This window comes from Scardinius erythrophthalmus (genome assembly GCF_964197995.2).
Source record: "Scardinius erythrophthalmus genome assembly, chromosome: 14".
NCBI lineage: Eukaryota > Metazoa > Chordata > Actinopteri > Cypriniformes > Leuciscidae > Scardinius > Scardinius erythrophthalmus.
Genome location: NC_138234.1, coordinates 26,965,750 through 26,985,509, shown reverse-complemented (window position 1 = coordinate 26,985,509; position 19,760 = coordinate 26,965,750). Strand labels below are relative to the sequence as shown.

The following is a 19,760-nucleotide window of genomic DNA, read 5'->3' as shown; positions in this document are numbered from 1 at the left end:
GTGTCACAGTACGTTAAAACTGCAATTGATTTTTTTAAAGAATTTTGACTGTATTTTAGAATTCTTCATTAGAATAGATTTAAATTGCATTTTTCCCAGCCAAAAGCATTTAAAAATACGTATGTCACTTAAAATACAGATTCTTGTCATAAGAATACTGAAACAGTGTTATGAAATATTGTAGTTTTTTGATATATAAATTGTTCACCCCTGATTTTTTTTTAGCCATTAGATTTGCCAATGGTTGCAATATAAATGACATAAAATATTTGGCTAGATTTGTTTCAGTGCTATGTCTGACTTTCAGATTTACACATCACTAAATGTCAAGTTAAAAAAGCATTGTTCAGATGTCCCTTCCTGTTTAAGTGGGCAGTTTATGCTGATAGTCTGGCTGAGTTAGACTAGGAATAAAGTGTTCTAAATATTTATAAGACTTCATAAAACATCTCTTATTTCCACCAACACAGCAGTGATTCTCGTTGAATAGAGCCGTTATATAAAGCAAGGGTCAAGTCATTGCATTTCCACCGACCTGCAAAGTTTGAACGTCCATGTACAGTATTGTGTGACTTACATTGCAATATGTCAAGAATTGAGCATTGATCTTTAAGTGCAAATGCCAGTTTTTGACAGTTTTATCTATGTTTTCATGTGAGCAAAGCTATACAATATTCTGTCCTTTGTTCTATGCTACCCCTCACCTCGGGGTCTCTCGGCTCTGGGAAGGCTCCTCAAGCTTAACGTGCAAGATCAAACAGCGCGGAAACAGAGAAAAGGGGTTTTCAACTTGCAGAACAGCCAAGATTAGGGCAAGAACATCAGAGGAGCAGAGCAATAAAGAGAAGGAAAGCCTGCGGGTCAGAGAAAGAGAGAAGAAGAAGAGAGAGAGACCTGAACTGGTAGGGTAGATTGTTGACAAAACGGGCATATCTCACCCTTATCCCATCATAAAACACATTATACATTATATATATATATATATATATATATATATATATATATATGTATATATATAAACATAATGTGATTTATAGCTGTGCTTTCTTTAGTTCAAAGCTGCTCGGGGAAAGCCCTGCTTGTCCATACGTGCTGGGGCAGGATCCGAACAGGGATTTTGAGTTTGACAAGCCCACCTCTGTCACTTTTTTCTACTCATTTTTTCCCCCTTTCATCAAAGACCAAATGCCTCACTGGCAAGCGGGTAACTGTTTTAATGTGATCATGATGTCCTCAGATTTGAGATGCATTTCACATCAAAGGGGAAAAGAGGGTGAGGGAAGAGAAAATGATATGGAGAAAAAAAGAGAGAATAAAGGAAAGAGAGAGAGGAAATGAAGAGACAGGTGAATTTATTCAGTTTTTTTAGGTTTTGCAAGGTTGTATCAAACGCATTTGTGGTCCCATCGGTAGTCGCTGCTTACATGCATAAAGTTTAAATCTCCTCAAATGTTGCATCATGAACGGTCACTGTCAAATCTATCAAATCTCCAATGGAAATGAATGACTTCTAGAAGCAGTGATGGAGTTACAGTAGTGCTCACGCTCATGCATGCTGCCGTGCCAGCTGTAATCTCTCGCCAGATGTGTGCATGTGAGCCAAAGCTTCCCTGTCAACATCCCTGCTCTTCATCCTCTCATCTTCCTCTTCATGCAGCTGTCTTCTTACTCTCCCTCCTTCCGTACCCTCTTCATCTGCCACCTTGCCTGCCTTCATTCACTTTTTGACTCTTTTTCGCTTTGATGTAATGCATCTGTTCTTGTACAAGACTATCCATCTGAATTAAATGCAGAAAACTGTGTCGATCAAGAGGAAAAAGAAAAGTATTCTGTGCAAGCCTTGTTACGGGATGGACCCAATACCCTCTGTGACATCTGCTGCGATTTGATTGGTGCACTTTCAGGAGTCTTTGAGATATTAGGAGACAAATTTCTAATTCATTGCCTTTGGGCACCGAGGAGCTTCATGAGGATGAACAAGCTTAAGATATGCCTTAGGTGTCTAAATCCTTTTTTTGGCAGGGCACGTAGCCAAAATGTCTAAAGGCTGCAAGGATTGTGCAACAGTGGAATGTTTTTGAGATGGTGACGGTGGGATTGGACTTGGCCTTTGAGCTCAGGGACTGATTCCTTTCCTGGGGGTACAAGTGAGAGACCTGGTGGTCCTGGATAAAGGTTATCACTTTAAAACACATTTGTATCAGCACAGCGAGACACGCTGAAACCATTGCTAGAGGCGTTAGTGTACGGAAGTCACTGACCTCAACATCAGAGAACCTAAAAACACTGGGGAGGACTTAAAAAAGGTGCTGGGGTCTCAAATCTCACAGGCCCCTGGCTTAACCTTGGACTACGGAGAGTGCAGAAGGAATCGGGTTAGATAAATGTGAGGATGCCTTCAGGACCTCCTGTGATCTAAACAGGGTTGGTGTTGAAAATAGTTCCCAAACGAAGGTATCATTAGATAACAGCACTTAGCTTGGCTGGCTTGCTTTCAGTGGCTCAGATCAACATAAGAGCTCAAAGACCAGATGGAGGGAGATTGTTACCACACACACACTAAAGGCCCATTCACACCAATGACGATAAGTATAAAGATAACGATAAAGATATAGCTCTAAAAATCATTCTCAATATTAAAGAATAGCAGAGATCACACCAACAGCTATAAGGATAACGGCACAGAGAAACGATATTGTTAGAATCAGTTGCAGAATCATTTTATCCAGCTGATAAACGATAAAAATATAGACAGCCAATCAGAATCCATCCTGCTGTAATGAGCTCGAGCATTTAAAGAGACAGCACACGCTTAGAATAAACAAAACGATATCGTCCACTGGGGTGGATGCTAATATGGTTATCTTTATAGTTATCGTTCTTGGTGTAAACGGGCCTTAATGCATTGTTCCCCACCTCATTCTGTTTGAAAAGCAGAAACATGGATCATAATTAAACACAGGTATTTACGTATAAAACAATACTTTTTTAAAAAATATTTTCAATTATTTAAAAAGTTATTTTAAATTAACTTTTAATTTTTAATAGTTAATTCATTATTATTTATCATATTTTACCATCTGGATTACCTAGATATAAAATGGGGATGGCTGCCCAAGTTGGCTATTTTAGGCTATTCTACGTAATATTTGTACATTTTTGAATAAAAAAAATATATATTTTAATGTTTTAATTTAAAATTGATTTGAAATTAAATCTAACAATATTGGAACATTTAATAATTATAATTATTATTATATCATTCATTTGATAAAATTGATAAATAATATTATTATTTAATGTGATTAATTATTACAATTCCCATTTTGTGTTTTTTCACAAGCATTTGGATTACAAAGATATAAAATGGATGCGTTACCAAGATGGAAGCTGAATGAATTGCATTTGTTTAAACTGATAACGTCTGAGTTTATGAATCTTTTCATTAAAAGAAGTTGCTCATAAGACTAACACTGGTCCCTCTGTGCAGTATGTTTGTTGTTTGTGTGCATCCAGCAGTGTAACATTATTTTATCCGGTTGTTTTATCTGATCACATTCAATTCAGACCGCAACCCCAGAATCTCATGTAAAACATAATTTCTTTGAGGCGCTGTAGATTTAATGCTCCTACAGTCATTCAGACGGTTCCTCTCACACACATACGGCTCTCATTCACATAAAATCCCATGCTGCTTTTATAAACACACCCAGCCGCACTCCTTGATCTCCAACTTCTGATATGTTTCAGTCATCAGTGCATGATTGTACCCAGGAGATCACAGCCATCTATTTTCTGTCTCCTACAGTTGAAGAATGATGTCATGGGTTCAGGTATTCTTTGAGAACAGAAGGGCGGCTGTGGAAACGGAGCCAGCTCAGGTTTTCTGTCGAGCGGGAGTCCCCCTTGCTTTTTCTCTGTGTGTGGGTGGTCTTGCTCTTGGTCTCCTCAGGATATCGTCTGGTTTCAGACCCTCCCGCTCCTCCGACATTAAGTGGCGAGGAGGGAACATGATTAAGTCCAGTTTGGGTTTTATCGTGTAATGCTAAAACGGTCCTAGCTGGAAAAATGCTTGGCGAAACCGCAAAAAGCTGTGTTAAAAAAACATACACATCCTATTTTCCTATTTTAAAGCTTTGAACAATCAGCAGCGGGAGAGAAGACTGCTTCTCAGCGGGGATTTGCAAGAATTCTCACGACTCAGAGAGAGAAAGGAGAGCAAAAAAAAAACAAGAGGAACAGAACAAAAGGCCACGAAGGAACGCCGCGCAGAATGAGAGATGACGAAAAGGTTGAGGTGAAGCATTTCGCATGGCCAAGATCACATGCTATCATCTGTCATATTTCAAAGAGAGCCGTCTTCCACTTTCCGTCTCGTCCAGCTGCTCGGCGGTCAGTTACAGTCGGAGATTAAACCAGCAACTTCCATCACTCCAAAAACGCACACAACGCAAGGTGCATGCAGACACACGCTTCGACGTCCAGAGGGTACGGCGGGGTGTGTTGCTTTAGCAGATGAGTCTGTATTATATCATTCTTCTGCTAGGATGACCCCAGGGCAGGGCTGGAAGTGCAGTCTCCTCCATCTCCCGCTCTGTGTTTGAGCTGATGTTTATGGCGGCCCGGTGACCCAGCGGCTCCACGCACAGACCCCCGCATACTTACCTAGTCTCCACCCGGTAATCCAGCACACCTGTGCTATGCAGGTCGTATAAGACTCTCTGAAGGCCTGCAGGTCGCTAAAGCACTCGCCAAATGCTTCTATAGTGTTCTGCTTAAAGGTAAACTAAACTATGTAAGATTTTTGGATCAAAATGTCCAAAAACCACTTGAACAATATTTTGTTGATATATGTACTTACGTTATCCCAAATGTTTCTAAGAATGTTTAAATCCAGAGAAACAAGCAGTTTTACAAGCATTCGTGTCCGTGCGTCGCCTATCAATGACATCATACCCGTTTTATTAGACAGGTGAGCAACTGTTTGGATACATTCATTGACAGAAAACTAATCATTGTTATACAGCTCAACACAGTTAGTGTTTTTGTTTAAATCCTGTTTTCTTGATTTACCGCGAGTACCATTTTTACCATGCCTAATTTCGGTCTAGCTCACTGCAGTGAGCAACAAGTGTCTCATACAGTAGCCGCCGAGCGAACGCACAGAGTATCCAATATGATAAAACAGACCCCACATACTCATGACCGGAAGAAGCGGAAAGGGCGCCTAAGGCATAATTAAAGCTCCACAGCTCTCGAGCCACGTCGCGCTCGTCTCTCATTAGCAATCGCTCCAGCGGCTTGTTCCACTCCAGCGGCTTTCGTAACGCTAATAAATCTTTAATACATTACCGGTCATCCATGAATATGATTTCTGCCCAAGTTCCGTTGCATTCTCCACCGGCTGTAGAGGTGAAGACAACAACTCCCATGATTTAGCGAATTCAAGGCATCAAGTCACACCTTTGTTTTGAATAAGCGACCTCTAGTGGCGAAGAATTACATAGTGTGCCTTTAAATCATTTAATCTAATAAAATTACATTTTTAAGAATGCAAAAGTGTCCAAGTACTTTACTTTTACTTACAAGGGCCACTGTACTTCTTTAATATGCTTTTACAAGCTTTACTTCTTGATGGTTTGAGGTTTGAATTTCGTCTTGGGTCTGGAACATTTTTTTTACTACCACTACCACACCCCCCCCCATGGTCTGTCAGTGGGAATGGTGGCAATCTAGTAATTTGTTGCCTTGATCAGAGCTTTGCAGTTCCTGTGGAAAGCCTGCCATTAAGCAGGGGAGAGATATATATCAGTGCAGAGAAGTGTGTGTACAGAGAGCAGTGCTACACAGGGCGCTGGCCCAGGAAGAACCACTCTATTGCCCTCCACCCACTTCACATTACACACACACACACACACACACACACACACACACACACACACACACATTAAAAGTAATCAGAGCTCACTACTGTACTTTATGTTCCTCAGTCAGCCACACAAAGGAGCCCTTTTCCCCTTTACTGCCCTACCAGAAGAGAGCCGCCAACCACAGTCTGAACGTCCACTTCAATACGTTTTTCCATCTCAATGGAAGCACCTCAAACTATCAAATACCCAACCAGAAACTGCATGAAGTGAAAAGGTTTGAACAGTATGTGGTAACATTTTACTGGAAACCTGCATAATGCATTTGATGAAGAACTTGCTTCTTGATTGTTAAAAAATGTATTTTCTGTTAGTACGCTCAACAGCTGCACATTTGATGCTGCCATGTGAACCGAGTCAGTGATACAATGCTCATTTTTCATCCTGTCTATTAATTTATCCAAAAAATACAAGCAATTCATTTATAAAAATGACTTAAATCCAGCTTTTCTATGACAAGCTGGTTTTAATTAATGAATTAGGCTAATTAAAGATATTTTGGAAAGCATTAATTTAAAAAATGTCAGGGTGATACAACTGTCCTGATATATCTTAATGAAAAAAAAAGTAAAAAAAAAAAAAGAAAATTGAAAAGAAAAATTCATTTTTGTCATAATAGTAATAGTATTTATTAGAAAAAGTTTTGTTAAAATATATTTTTTTAATTATATAAAATTATATTATAGTTAAACTTTTCTTTATATAATTTAACCATTTTATGTCATAGCAGGGTTCGAAAGGTTATGAAGTAACAAAAATATTCTTAATGATATGTAAATGAATTCATGTTTTTTTTAAAGTTTTCTTTAAAAATATATTTTTAAAAAATTTGTGTACTTTCACATGTATTAATAAAGGTTGTTAAAATATGTAATTTAAAAATATATTACTTATTTTGACACAATTTTTTTAACTTCTACACTCAACTGACCATAAAGTGCATTTTAAGGGATCATGAACAGTAATTTATACAACATATTACTGCGTTACTACTAGGCTTAATTATATTGTTTGCTCATATTTCTCTCTATGGACTTCACCCTTTTTTGACCCGTCTATGTAATCCTACAGCTCCTGAGGCGTATACAAGCAGCAGTGTGTAAGTGTCTTTAAACCATTTTGTCTGTGCTAGAATGTCTGTGCAGAGAATGACCTACATACTACAACCTACAGGTTTATACATTACCCATTCATTCAGTATAGCTGCCTATTGACTTAAGAATTTAAGGGTTTTGCTTTAATGTCAGTTAGCCTAGTGTGCCGTACATTATTTACTTTTGTAGTTCACATTTCTTCGGCTTTGTAAAGACACTGTGACGAGTGATACTTTGAGTATCCAAGGAGCAGCAGAGAACAAACACAACTACGGATTGACATTCCTCCATACGCAGTCTCTTTCTGGGCTTCCTCTGGGCAAAGCTACTGTGTATTGGAGTGTCAGTTGGGTATGTGGAGCTAGTGTCTGTACTTACGAGTCCCTGTACATTGACGTTGCTGTGATGGTCCTGCTGTTTTGGAGACCAGTTTGACTTGCATTTATACAACTCCAGACTCCACTTACTCCTCATCCTCAAAATCCAGGGACTGTCTCCCAGTAAAAAGAACAAATCATGGCTTGACGCCAATATGGTTCAAAGTCACTTTGTGTAGCTACATTTTATAGTTTTGTTTGTCCAGACTGTGGACATTCTATTAGGATAGTTTTTATAGACAGATAAGCCCAGAAGATACACTGAAGTCTCCATATTGTTATTATTGTTCACAATGCGCTGAAGTAGAAGCCACAAGTGACACGCTGAATAACAAAAAAACATGGAGGAAATCAACATCCATGAAAGCACTGGAGATTCAGACTCTAATAGGGACAGACTGAGATATTAATGCAGAATAGAGCTAGTAAGACACCTCACTAGGGGATTTAAGTTTAATGTCACATATGATGTTCCAGTGCTTAACTAATTTTTACATTTATACGGATACTTTCCCGTTCACTCACCTCTCAGAAATGCAGTCTTTAATCATCAAAGCAAGGCCTCCACCTAGTGGAGAGGAAAGACGGTGCCAGTGAGAGCGCTTGTTTCACGGTTAAAATGAGGTAAAAAGTATTTTGTGCATTTTTAATATGTATGCCAAAGCCTTTTTAAACTAAATTAAGTTTTTTTGTAATGTACATAGCTATAGGGAGAGATATACTGTCAGTACTTACGAAGCATCGTCTGATATTGATCCTGTCAGAGAGAGCTCGAGCAGCACATCTTTTTGGCGCCAATTATTTTTCGATTTTTTAAAATTAATAAATAACAATTTTCTTTGAGTAATAGATTGCCTTTTCAGCGAAATTTATTTCAACAAAATATTCTGATTAAATAAATAGTAATTTTAGGAGACATCGGTTATATTCTGTTTACAGAGTAAAACGCATTCAACTGAGAAGTAAATATTCAAAGAATACAATTTTATTTATAATGTAGTCACAGCTGAAGGGTTGCTGTGACCAGCCAAGAAATGCTCTATAGTCTCAACTATTTTAACAATAAAATATAGCCTTTCATACCTTATTAGTGTTAACTGTATTACTTCATTTTATTACAGTTCTGTTTGTTAGTGTATAACAAGACAGATATCTTGTGACTTAATTTAATCAGACATTCCCCTTAAAAAACAACAACACACACCAAACAGCACACATTTAGCACAGAGAGATTGGTGGAGTTATGTTTTTTTTTTTTTTAATCTTTAATTTCAAAGAATCTGATATTGCCTCTACTGTAATTAATCTGTATGAGCAAATGTGACACGACAAGTGATTAGAGATGTCCTCTACTGGGTAAAAGCGCTTCATTCTTGTGCTCCTTTCACACTTCTTGTCTTTGGCCTTCAAGTAGAATAGAAATACGAGATTGTTTACCTGAATAAAAAAAAAAAAGAAAAAAAATTGTACTGGTAATAATCATTGTTAACTTGACTGATGCATCAACCACTGTGATGGTTTAAAAGACACTGACTGAAAATTAAAATGTTCATCTATTCTCAAAACTAGTAAGGCACGGTTTATGTTTTAGTGGCCCACTTTTGGACTCTATAGTGCAGGGGTGTCAAACATACGGCCCGCGGGCCGAAACCGGCCCGCCAGGGGGTTCGGTACGGCCCGGGGGATAAATCTGCAATATGAAAAAAATAATTTTCATTTTCGGCGGAACAAACAGCAGATGGCAGCACTGAGCTTCAGGGTCTGAGTGGCGTTTGGTTCTATCAGTTCTCTTTCATAGGTTCACTGAACGCTGCGTAGCGGGGACGCCCTCTGGGTGCGCCGATTCATTGGCTGATGGCGCGGGCGCCGCCCCGACGCTCTTACGTCGTCACATTTTACAGGCGCGCGCGCCATCAGCTCTGAGCTTCAGGGTCCGAGTTGCGTTTTGTTCTATCAGTTTACCCGCTTTTATATTGGCCCTGGCACCCTCATCAGCGAAATGTCTTTGTCTAAAAAAAAGAGAAAAGTGGACACAGAGTGTCGGATTTTTCAAGAAAAATGGACCTCTTCCTATATGTTCACGGAGGTGAATGGGAAACCCGTGTGCCTGGTGTGCACGCAGCAAGTTTCGGTGCTTAAGGAATATAATATTCGGCGCCACTAAGAAACTCACCATGGCGAAAAATACAACAGCTTGCACGGAGAACTGAGAAGACAGAAGGTAAATGAAATGTTGGTGGGTCTGAGGAAACAGCAATCTGTTTTCACCCGGAGCCGAGAGGTCAGTGATGCTGCAGTGAAAGCCAGCTATCTAATTGCTAGCGAAATCGCATTAGCATCAAAGCCGTACTGTGAGGGGGAGTTCGTTAAAAATTGCATGCTGAAGGCTGCCGAAATTGTGTGTCCTGAGAAGCGACAAGCTTTTGCCAATATTAGCTTGACGAGAAATACCGTGGCAGACAGGATTTCGGAACTATCGGCAGATTTGGACAGCCAACTGAAACACAAAGTGGAGTCATTTCTAGCATTTTCTGTTGCAATTGACGAGAGTACTGATATTACGGATGTCGCTCAACTGGCCATATTCATTCGTGGAGTTGACGAGACTTTGACTGTCACAGAGGAGTTTCTTGAGTTGGTGCCTATGACCGACACCACAACAGCTGAGGACATTTTCCGCTCCGTCGTTGGAGCGCTGGACAGAGTCGGGGCGGACTGGTCCCGCGCCGTAAGCCTGGCTACTGATGGTGCGCCGTCAATGATCGGGAGAAAGGCAGGTGTTGTGACAAAGTTCAGAGAGAAAGTACAAGCCGCAAATGGAGGGGGTGATTTTTGGACATTTCATTGCATTTTGCATCAGGAGGCATTATGCTGCAAGTCGTTAAAAATGGATCACGTCATGGAGGTGGTTGTCCGAACTGTTAATTTCATCCGAGCCAGAGGTCTCAATCATCGTCAGTTTGACAGCCTTCTCAGTGACTGTAACATTACCCATGGTCTGCCATACCACACTGAAGTAAGATGGTTAAGCAGAGGTGCTGTGCTGAAGCGCTTCTTTGATCTACGTGGGGAAATCGGACATTTCATGGAGGGAAAAGGTAAACCTGTTAAGGAATTACAGTGCCCACTATGGCTGCAGGACCTTGCATTTATGGTTGATATTACAGAGCACTTGAATAATCTGAACAAAATGTTGCAAGGACGCAAAAAAATTGTTACACAGTATTATGACAGCATACGTGCATTCAAGTTAAAGCTCACATTATGGGAGACGCAGATGGCAAGCGGTGACCCTGCTCATTTTCCCTGTCTAAGAGATGTGTGCGCAGCAAGCGTTAATCCTGACGTGAGACAGTACAAAGACAAGATTTCAGGGTTGCTGAGGGAGTTTGAGAAACGATTTCAGGTCTTTAGCGAACTCGAGACAGAATTCGCAATTTTTCGCTCACCATTCACAGTCAGAGCTTCTGATGTGCCCGTTGACATGCAACTTGAAATAATTGATTTGCAGTGTGATGTAGAATTGAAGGACAAATTTGCCTCTGTGGGCTTGGACACATTTTATCAGTATCTCCTGCCAGGCTATCCTAAATTAACTGCACTGGCTGCAAAAATGTTGTGCATGTTTGGGACCACCTACCTTTGTGAGCAAGTTTTCTCAGTAATGAACATTAATAAAACGAAGCTGCGCTCAAAGCTCACACATAAGCACTTAAATGAGATTCTAAAATTGGCTGCTACTCAGGACATGATGCCTGATATTGATGCACTTGTGCAGGCTAAAAGATGCCAAGTTTCAGGGGCAAATTGATAAAGTAAATATGTTTACTTTAAAAAAAAACCCTCTGTTTTAAAAAAACTTACATACTGTACTTTTGTATAAATTTGCAAATTTTACAAAGATTTTCTTTTTAAAACAGCTGCCACTTAAGATTTTAAGTGTGTGGAGTCAATTCATGTGTTCAGAATTGCTTCCCAGAATTTGAAAATGGGTTTTAAATAATTTCTATATTTTGATGTTTGATTTATGTTAACATGCAGGACAGTGTTTTTAAGTTCCACAAAACTGTGACTAAATGTTTTGCGACATTGTACAATAACTGTGATCAGTTTTTATGCGTAATGCACTTAAATAAATGTTAAACTGAGTAATAGTGTTGTTGAAATTGCACATACTAATTAGGTTGTTCATAATATATTTTGTAAAAGGACAATTCATTTAATATAAAGATTTTTATAATTTACTTCTTCTTCTTTGCTCTAATACAAAGAAAAATAGTGGACTTATTGTTAGTTCTATGTAATTTTGCTATGAGTTTACTGGTCTGGCCCCCTTGAGATCAGATTAAGCTGTATGCGGCCCCCAGACCAAAATGAGTTTGACACCCCTGCTATAGTGGCTTTAAATATCGAATATACTGCTCATACACACCAAGTCTACACTAAAACATCACAAGACTGCTTCCTTCCATGATCTTCAGGTAAACATCTTCTTCAGTTTAGAGAAAAATCCCCCTTCCTCTTTCTCTGGCTCTTCCTCTCTGCTCTGCCCTGATTCTGAGGTCTGTCCGGCTTGAGAACTACCTGAATAAACACACAAACATTTATCAAAAAAGCTTAAGTTTGAGGTAAGTGTACTTTGCATTCTTCTTGTCTTTGTGTATGGAGGTGTTTGCTGATCTACCGGTGGCTGGTCTGGTTACTCCAGTAACAGCTCCCTCCACATCCATCTCATCCTCTGCATAACTTAAAAGCAACGTTCTCTGCTTATGTGTCAGTTTCCTGTAGATGATCCATTGAGATTTATTAGACAAACACAAACTGGAAGTTCATATAGGCGTGCGTGTCTGTGAAAGTCTCTTACTTAGGAATTTTGATTTTGATATATACATAATGGTCTCCATAGCCAAAGCTATTCAAGCGTGGGATGCCTTTTCCAGACAGTTTGATCTTATGGTCTGTTTGAATGCCTGGAGGAATCTGCAAGAAACACATTTCCTCTTTTAGTCATAAAATACAGTGTCGAATTCCACTCTGTGTTTTTTTATTTTCTAACCGCAATGTCGATAGAGCTGTACAGGCCCTGAGCTCTGGCTGTTCCCCCTAGAATCGCCTGCGCTACTGAAATCATCACATCAGAGTGGATATCGGCCCCATCACGACGAAACACTGGACTCCTCTGGACCTGCAACACGGGAAGTGAGATACACACACTTGCAAATTGCTTGGAATAAAATGAGAGAGAAAACGGTAAGAGCATAGGAAAATGAGAAATTAACAACAACAATTAGCAAATTAATTAATAAATCAGAAGAATAACATTAATTTTAGAACGGTTACAAAAGGGATAGTAAATGTAAAATAACAGTAGAAAAAACTAAAATATATAAAGTATAAAATGAAATAAAACAGAATTAAATAAACATAGCAATAGCAAATGAAATAAACAGGAATTATTTCATTTGTTTTCTTCATAAATTAGAGTTACTAAAAGAAAAATAACAGTAGAGAATGTATAATTTATGAAGATTACATTAAAATGAGTTTTTAAAAGGGATAGTAAAGTTAAATAAATGTATATAATAGTAGACACAAGAAAAATCTGTAATAAGACTAAATATGTCAATTATTGTAAAAATGATCATATACTTTTTGGGGCCTGAATATGATCATTTTTACAATAATTGACATATTTAGTAACATTTAAGATAAACTAAGATAACCTGATATATAAAACAAACAAAAAATATATATTTTAATGATATCACGAGAAAAACATAAGTTTGTTAGGTTTTAAATTCATAAAATGATACGCATACAGTTCAAAATGAAAAGTCCTGACACTTTGGACAGGGGCTTTCGCTGTCACCGGGTAATTATAGGAACTAGCCAACCAACCCTACACCCCAAAGTACATATACTATCCATCCTAAATAGTATGAGAGATTAGAATAAGTGTGTCCCGAAGCATAGTATGTTGAAAAGAGTATGCTTTTTCTGTTTAGATTTTTCGAAGTGTGGATCAGTGCTCACTATAACACCTAATATTGCCCACAACCCATCGCGCTTTGAAGGATTCGGTTCAGAACTACAAACATAGTGTTTAAAAAAACTGGTTGATGCCAAATGTCACAAACTGCGCAGAAATACATAATCATGTTTCGCTTGGTTCCTTCAAAGTCGCGTTGGATTCCCTCCTTAGCGTAAATGTCGAGAAGTGCGTCAGTCCATCTATCGCTGTTTTCCATGTTCATAGAGTAAATATATAGGCTATAAACTGTATTTACACGGCTTTTTGTGAATGCCATTCAACTCACCTTGAACGTGATATAAATGTATTTCTTCCCGACCGGCACCTTAACTGTCTGTCCGTCTTCTATACCTAAAACACATCCACACAAGACAGTCAGTACCTCATACGTTCACCACAGTTGGTTCTGTACACAATGCAGCACACCTGCAGGCACAGGAACCATGACGGTCTGTTTCTGTTTGGTTTGTCCAGTTGCCCGGCACAAAACGCAAGGGGTGATGATGATAGAGCCCCGCCCACCACACCGCCTACACGTTGAGCGCATCATAAACGGGCCCGTGCTAATAGACTCCTGCACAAAAGAGTCAATTATTTCAAAAAAATGTAAGGAAAATAAATATGGTTGCTAATACGGTTTCTATGGCGTCCTCACCATGCCTGTGCCATTGCAATAGTGACAATGTGAAACTTTAGTTCCCGGCTCATGACCTTTTCCGTCACAGCGTGGACAGGCATCATCTATGTTGACCGTTATCTCCTTATTCACGCCCTTGGCAGCCTGCGTGAACGTCAGCTCCATCACAAACTATGGAGAGAGAGAGGGTTCAGGTGGTGGGAATTTAAAGAGGAACACAAATGAGGGACAGTCGTCACTGTGTGTCTCACTTCAGGTGCCTGATCAAACATGGAGTTGATGTCTCCGAAGCCACGCCCCCCCGTAAATTCTCCAAAGATCTTCCTGAACAGCTCTTCTGGGTCCACAGTGGCCCCGCCTCTCCAGTACTGCTGCTGTCCCGCCCCACTCGCGCTGGGACCGGCAGAACCGTACGTGTCATACTGCTTCCTCTTCAGCTCATCACTGAGGGTCTATACACACAGAACGGCAAACACACCTAATTAAAGATCCTGATGAATTTCAAAAAAAAAAAAGGAACCTGGGTCATACTTGTATATATTTCACCCCCAATATATACAGTACCAGTCAAAAGTTTGGAAACATTACTATTTTTTATGTTTTTGAAAGAAGTCTCTTATGCTCATCAAGCCTGCAGTTAAAAAAAAAAAAAAAACAGTAATATTATGAAATATTATTACAATTTAAAATAATGGTTCTCTTTTTTAATATATTTTAAAATGTAATTTATTTTTGTGATGCAAAGCTGAATTTTCATCAGCAAGTACTCCAGTCTTTGGTGTCTTATGATCCTTCAGAAATCATTCTAATATGATGATTTGATACTCAGTTATTATCAATGATGGAAACAGTTGTGCTGTTTAATATATTTTTTTGGAATACTTTTTTCAGGATTCATTGATGAGTAAAACGTTAACAGCATTTATTCATAAAAACAGCATTTATTCAAAATAAAAACATTTCTAACAATATAAATCGTTACCATCACCTTTTATCAATTTAACGCATCCTTGTTGAATTAAAGTACTAATTTCTTTTAAAAAAAAAAGTTATTTTTCCCAAACTTTTGAACGGTAGTGTATATTGTTACAAAAGATTTTTATTCATCAAATAATCCTGAAAAAAGTATCTCAGGTTATAAAAAAAAATATTAAGCAGCACAACTGTTTCCAACATTGATCATAAATCAGCATATTAGAATGATTTCTGAAGGATCATAAGACACCAAAGACTGGAGTACTTGCTGATGAAAATTCAGCTTTGCATCACAAAAATAAATTACATTTTAAAGTATATTAAAAAAGAGAACCATTATTTTAAATTGTAATAATATTTCATAATATTACTGTTTTTTTTTTTTAACTGCAGGCTTGATGAGCATAAGAGACTTCTTTCAAAAACATAAAAAATAGTAATGTTTCCAAACTTTTGACTGGTACTGTATATATATAACATTTTTCAATACATTTTATTTTTTAAACATGATATGCATCAAAGAATCTTTCAAAAACATTACAAAATCATACCCATCTAAACTGGTAGCGTAAACATTGACTATAAAGATAAATATGACATTACTTTACGCATAAAGCCTATGTAAAATCCTTTAAAATGTCATATTTAAATTATATCTTTACATTATATTAATGAGATTTGGGTGGAGGGAATGTGCTCAATAATTGTCATTAAACACTGTCACAATGGAAAAAAATGATGGTACTAAAAATAGCCTTTTTTTTTCTTTATGCAAAAAATAATTTTGTATTTTTCACCCAAATAATAATGTAATGCAAGACATTTAGAGGAAAAAATTAACATTACACTTTCCTCACCTCATAGGCTTCTGCCAGCTTGGCAAACTTCTCCTTAGCTTCAGGGTCATCTGGGTTGGTGTCTGGGTGGTATTTCTTGGCCAACTGAGTGAAAATGCCCATGTTAAACCCCCATGTGAACCATCCTTCAAAAATATGAATCTATTGTCATATGGGTTGTCAAACCTGGTAGTAGGCTTTCTTAATGTCTTTCTGAGTGGCAGTCCGAGGAACCCCCAAAACGTCATAGAAATCCTGCTGATGGCACACAGAAGTAGTGTGGAAGAAATGAGAGCTGAATACACTGTGACTCCTCCACTCTGAAGAACACAAACACAGACTCAACAATAATATAAGACCATTAATTATTTTATGAATTAGATAAAAAAAGACATTTCCATCATTTTATTGAAGAAGTGTCATATCGTCATCTCTTTCAATGTATGGAGTAATGAAATGTCAGTCAGTGGGGATTTCTCAGCCGTTCTTTCTGCAGTTTACATAACCATGCCAGTAGGTGGCGACAAGTGTATTATGAGTGAATCATTGAATCATTCACTGCTCGTATGCGGTTCCGAATTCAGCGACTGAAGCATTCAGGAACAAAACTTCTCGTCCTTCACTCACCAAAAACACTAATTCTGCTGTATGCTGCTCGGAAACAAGCAAACTTTTGTTTATCCAGCCATGAGTTTGTTTGGAAATAATTTATTTGGTGGTGCAAAAACAGACAAAGTAAGTGGACATTTTCTATATCTACCTAAAATGTAACAACTTTTTTAGTGAACTGTTGTATATAATATCACACATTCAATCTTAAATCCAAGATACCACACTTTAAAGTTAGTGATAATAACTATTATTATATAATTATATAGCTAATTATATAACTATTATTATAACTATATTATTTTGTATATTGTCACTTTACTCATATTGGCAATTATGTCAGTCAGTTGCATCATCTCTTTCAACTTCTCTAATACTACACATAAATGGACAAATACGTCCACAAAAGTGTGATATGTTAGACCTGATATATTTATTCTAAATAAGCTTGTTCCACTAACGCAACAACTTTGATCACATAAGCAGCTCACCTGGTACCCCCTTCAATGTCACACATCCTCTGCGCCTCCAGCAGCTTAAATGACCCCCCGTCACATGACTACGCGTCCAACATATCCTCAAAGCCGCGATGTCTCTGTGTCTAGCGGACTTTAAAAGTGCACAGGTGCTGCGAAGTCCAGGTAAACCGCCTGACAGCCAACGTGTAGTACAGCTAGCACTGGAGGCTGCCATGTTTACATCGCTCTATGGGCCGGCTGTGTACTGCGCATGCGCGTGGTGTTTCATTTAAAAGTGCTGTGCGGCTCTTCACCACTAGATGGAGCGGTGTGAACACAGTTTGGGGAGATGAAGACGACTGTTTCATGTTTTAGAAGAGCTTTTTTTGTATGCAATTTGATAGCAGTGGTGTATACGATAGGTAATACAAGCTATTTCTATAAGTTAATAACACTATATTAAGCCTACTGTATCATAATATTATTTGATATGCAATTTTCTAAGGCGTCAACGTGATCAATAACCTTGATGGAAAAACCCGTCGAACAAAATCTACTAATTACTTTCTGTCGTCTGATAGGTAGTTTATGCTTCTTATTTTTATTTATTTTTTCAAAGTAAAATGCCTTTTAGACTAATTCTAAAAGTGGTACACGTCTCTTTTTATTGATCGTAAACAAAATAACTTTTATATTGTTATTAATATTTCAAGCTGAACACTTAGGCTACTGGACTGAAGCCACTTATGTTTACTTGATTATCATACATCACTTTTTAGAAAAGAAAATCATGTTAAAATAGTATCAGATATGATATCAGGCTTTTGAGGAACATTTATTCATTCATCTCTCAATCGCCATTGTATTGCACTGCATTAAACTACAGGGCTTTTATCATAAAACTGAACATTAAATGTCATCTTACTAAGATAATTGGAAAATATACGGTGCCACATGATATTTATGCATTTTATAAAAGTTGTCTGCTGTATAAACTAAGCATGTAATATACCCTGAGAATCTAAACTACTCATTTTTTTTCCCATTGCAAAAACTGGAGTCAAAACCAGAACCAAGTCTAGGCCCCTTGAGGCCCAGATCCAGACCAAGACCATCTCAAGATCATCCTTACAGTAAAGTCTTTATTTTTCTTGAAGTATTTCCACATTTTTTCCCCACTGTACAGAAAGACTGCTGACATATAGCCCATGGGACAGAGTCAGGAGTTGAAACGAGCATTTTTAACAGACTTGAGGTTTCTTGAAGAGGGAAAATGATATTTTGAACAGTGTATACTGTACTCATAAAACCCCACAATTTCCACAAGTCATAAGTGTGGTCTAACCCTGGCTCTGTTTAATACGGAGCAGTGTGGTGTTGCCGGCCTGTGGCGACTGGGGTTTGGACGCACTGAGACCCCCTGGTAATGATGTCATAACGACTGTGGCTGATGTCATTATGAGCCTGGTTGCTGGTTGAACGCAGAGGCTTGTGTGTGTGGTGAGTTTAACCACTGTGCCTCTTATGCCACCTCCGCAGGCAGAAATACGCCCGTTTCTGTGTGAGAAAGGGCCATTTTATTTGAAATAGGGAATGGAGTGTCTTTGTTTGCTTATGTCATCTCTGGGAATCCCAAACGGGATGTATTTTATGTTTAAGTATGGAAACTCCACTGAGATAATTGTCTATATTAAATGAATGAAGACATTCTTGAGTGGGCAGTGGTTCAGACCCAGGCTTAGTTCATCTTTCTCTTTCAGCGTACAGTGAAAGTTAACAATCCCCAATCACCCTCAGTAAAACAAGCATGGCTAACATGTGTGTTGAATTAAGAAAGTCCCACTGCTCTACAGCTCTCAACTGCTTTCAACTGCGCTCTTTCACACACTCAATCTTTTGCTTACTGTTGCACACATGCTTGAGATAGACATGGCAATGAATTGCTAACATTGCTAATGGCTAATCTAATAGCACACCCTTGTGAAGAAGTGTGCTTAATTGTATTTAATGTGCATTTATAGTGTACTAAAAAGTGATCAGTTGACTTAACTTAAAAAAAGTGAGGAAACCCGTTGCCTTAAAATTAAGTAAATAAACTTATTAAGTTATGTGGAATTGTCAAGTTCACATAACTAAATTTTTTCAGTTACGCATGAAGTTTATTACTTAATAAATTTAAAGGTGCTCTAGGACGTCTGGGAAAATGCTAACTTTAGCCTGATAGCAGTTAAAGTGTACGTCCCACCCTCCCTGCAAATCACAGTCTAAAGCCACGCCTCCTGAAAGCATGAACGCGCACAGCCCAGAGGACCCGAGGCAACGTTACTGCAATAATACATCATGTGTCATTCACCGGTGAGAAAACTTCACAGTACAGTTAGTAACACTGCAATACCAAACGTAAACAAATTCAAGATTTTGGTTTGTTTAGCTAGCAAAACTTGTCAGCGTAATAATATTTCTTGCATGACAGGGTTTCCACGATGAGAGTCTGCTTGGCTCCGATGAAGATAGATAGAGAGTAGATCCTTTGCCAGTGCCACTTGTTGTCGGTTCAGAAGGAAAGTTAGGTTGTTGCTGCTTGCCTGCCATTCTCGCTCTGTCTGCACAGCGTACATGAACGCGCTGATGACTTATTATGTCTGCGTGAACGCATGCTATGCAAACACATAGGGAACACGTGCTATAGGACCGTTCGGACCGTACGCAACGATTGAACGAACATTTTATGGTCCTACGCCTTCCACAGACGACATATATTTAATAAAAAAAACATTTAAACCGCTTAACAGAGTGATTGCTATCAGGATATGAGG

General features: G+C 38.4%; 1 protein-coding gene across 4 annotated transcripts; it reads right to left on the bottom strand.

Annotated features, from left to right (window-relative positions):
• Positions 1-8,239: 8,239 nt before the first annotated feature.
• On the bottom strand, positions 8,240-17,211 carry dnaja3b (DnaJ heat shock protein family (Hsp40) member A3b). Of its 4 annotated transcripts, none has more exons than XM_081384725.1 (12): positions 16,978-17,211; positions 16,064-16,197; positions 15,899-15,982; positions 14,318-14,518; positions 14,085-14,237; positions 13,856-14,003; positions 13,716-13,780; positions 12,455-12,583; positions 12,263-12,378; positions 12,083-12,180; positions 11,831-11,982; positions 8,240-8,835 (listed from the first exon to the last, which is right to left on the bottom strand). In XM_081384725.1, the coding sequence occupies exons 1-11, from the start codon at positions 17,177-17,179 to the stop codon at positions 11,876-11,878; spliced, it is 1,437 nt and encodes a 478-aa protein (XP_081240851.1). In that variant the 5' UTR covers positions 17,180-17,211; the 3' UTR covers positions 8,240-8,835; positions 11,831-11,875. The 4 variants fall into 4 exon arrangements, 3 of the variants coding, with proteins under 3 accessions (XP_081240851.1, XP_081240853.1, XP_081240852.1); XR_014031563.1 differs by having other exon boundaries at positions 8,659-8,835; positions 11,831-11,978; positions 16,978-17,208; XM_081384727.1 differs by lacking the exon at positions 11,831-11,982 and having other exon boundaries at positions 8,356-8,835; positions 12,037-12,180; positions 16,978-17,208.
• Between the last annotated feature and the right edge of the window lie 2,549 nt (positions 17,212-19,760).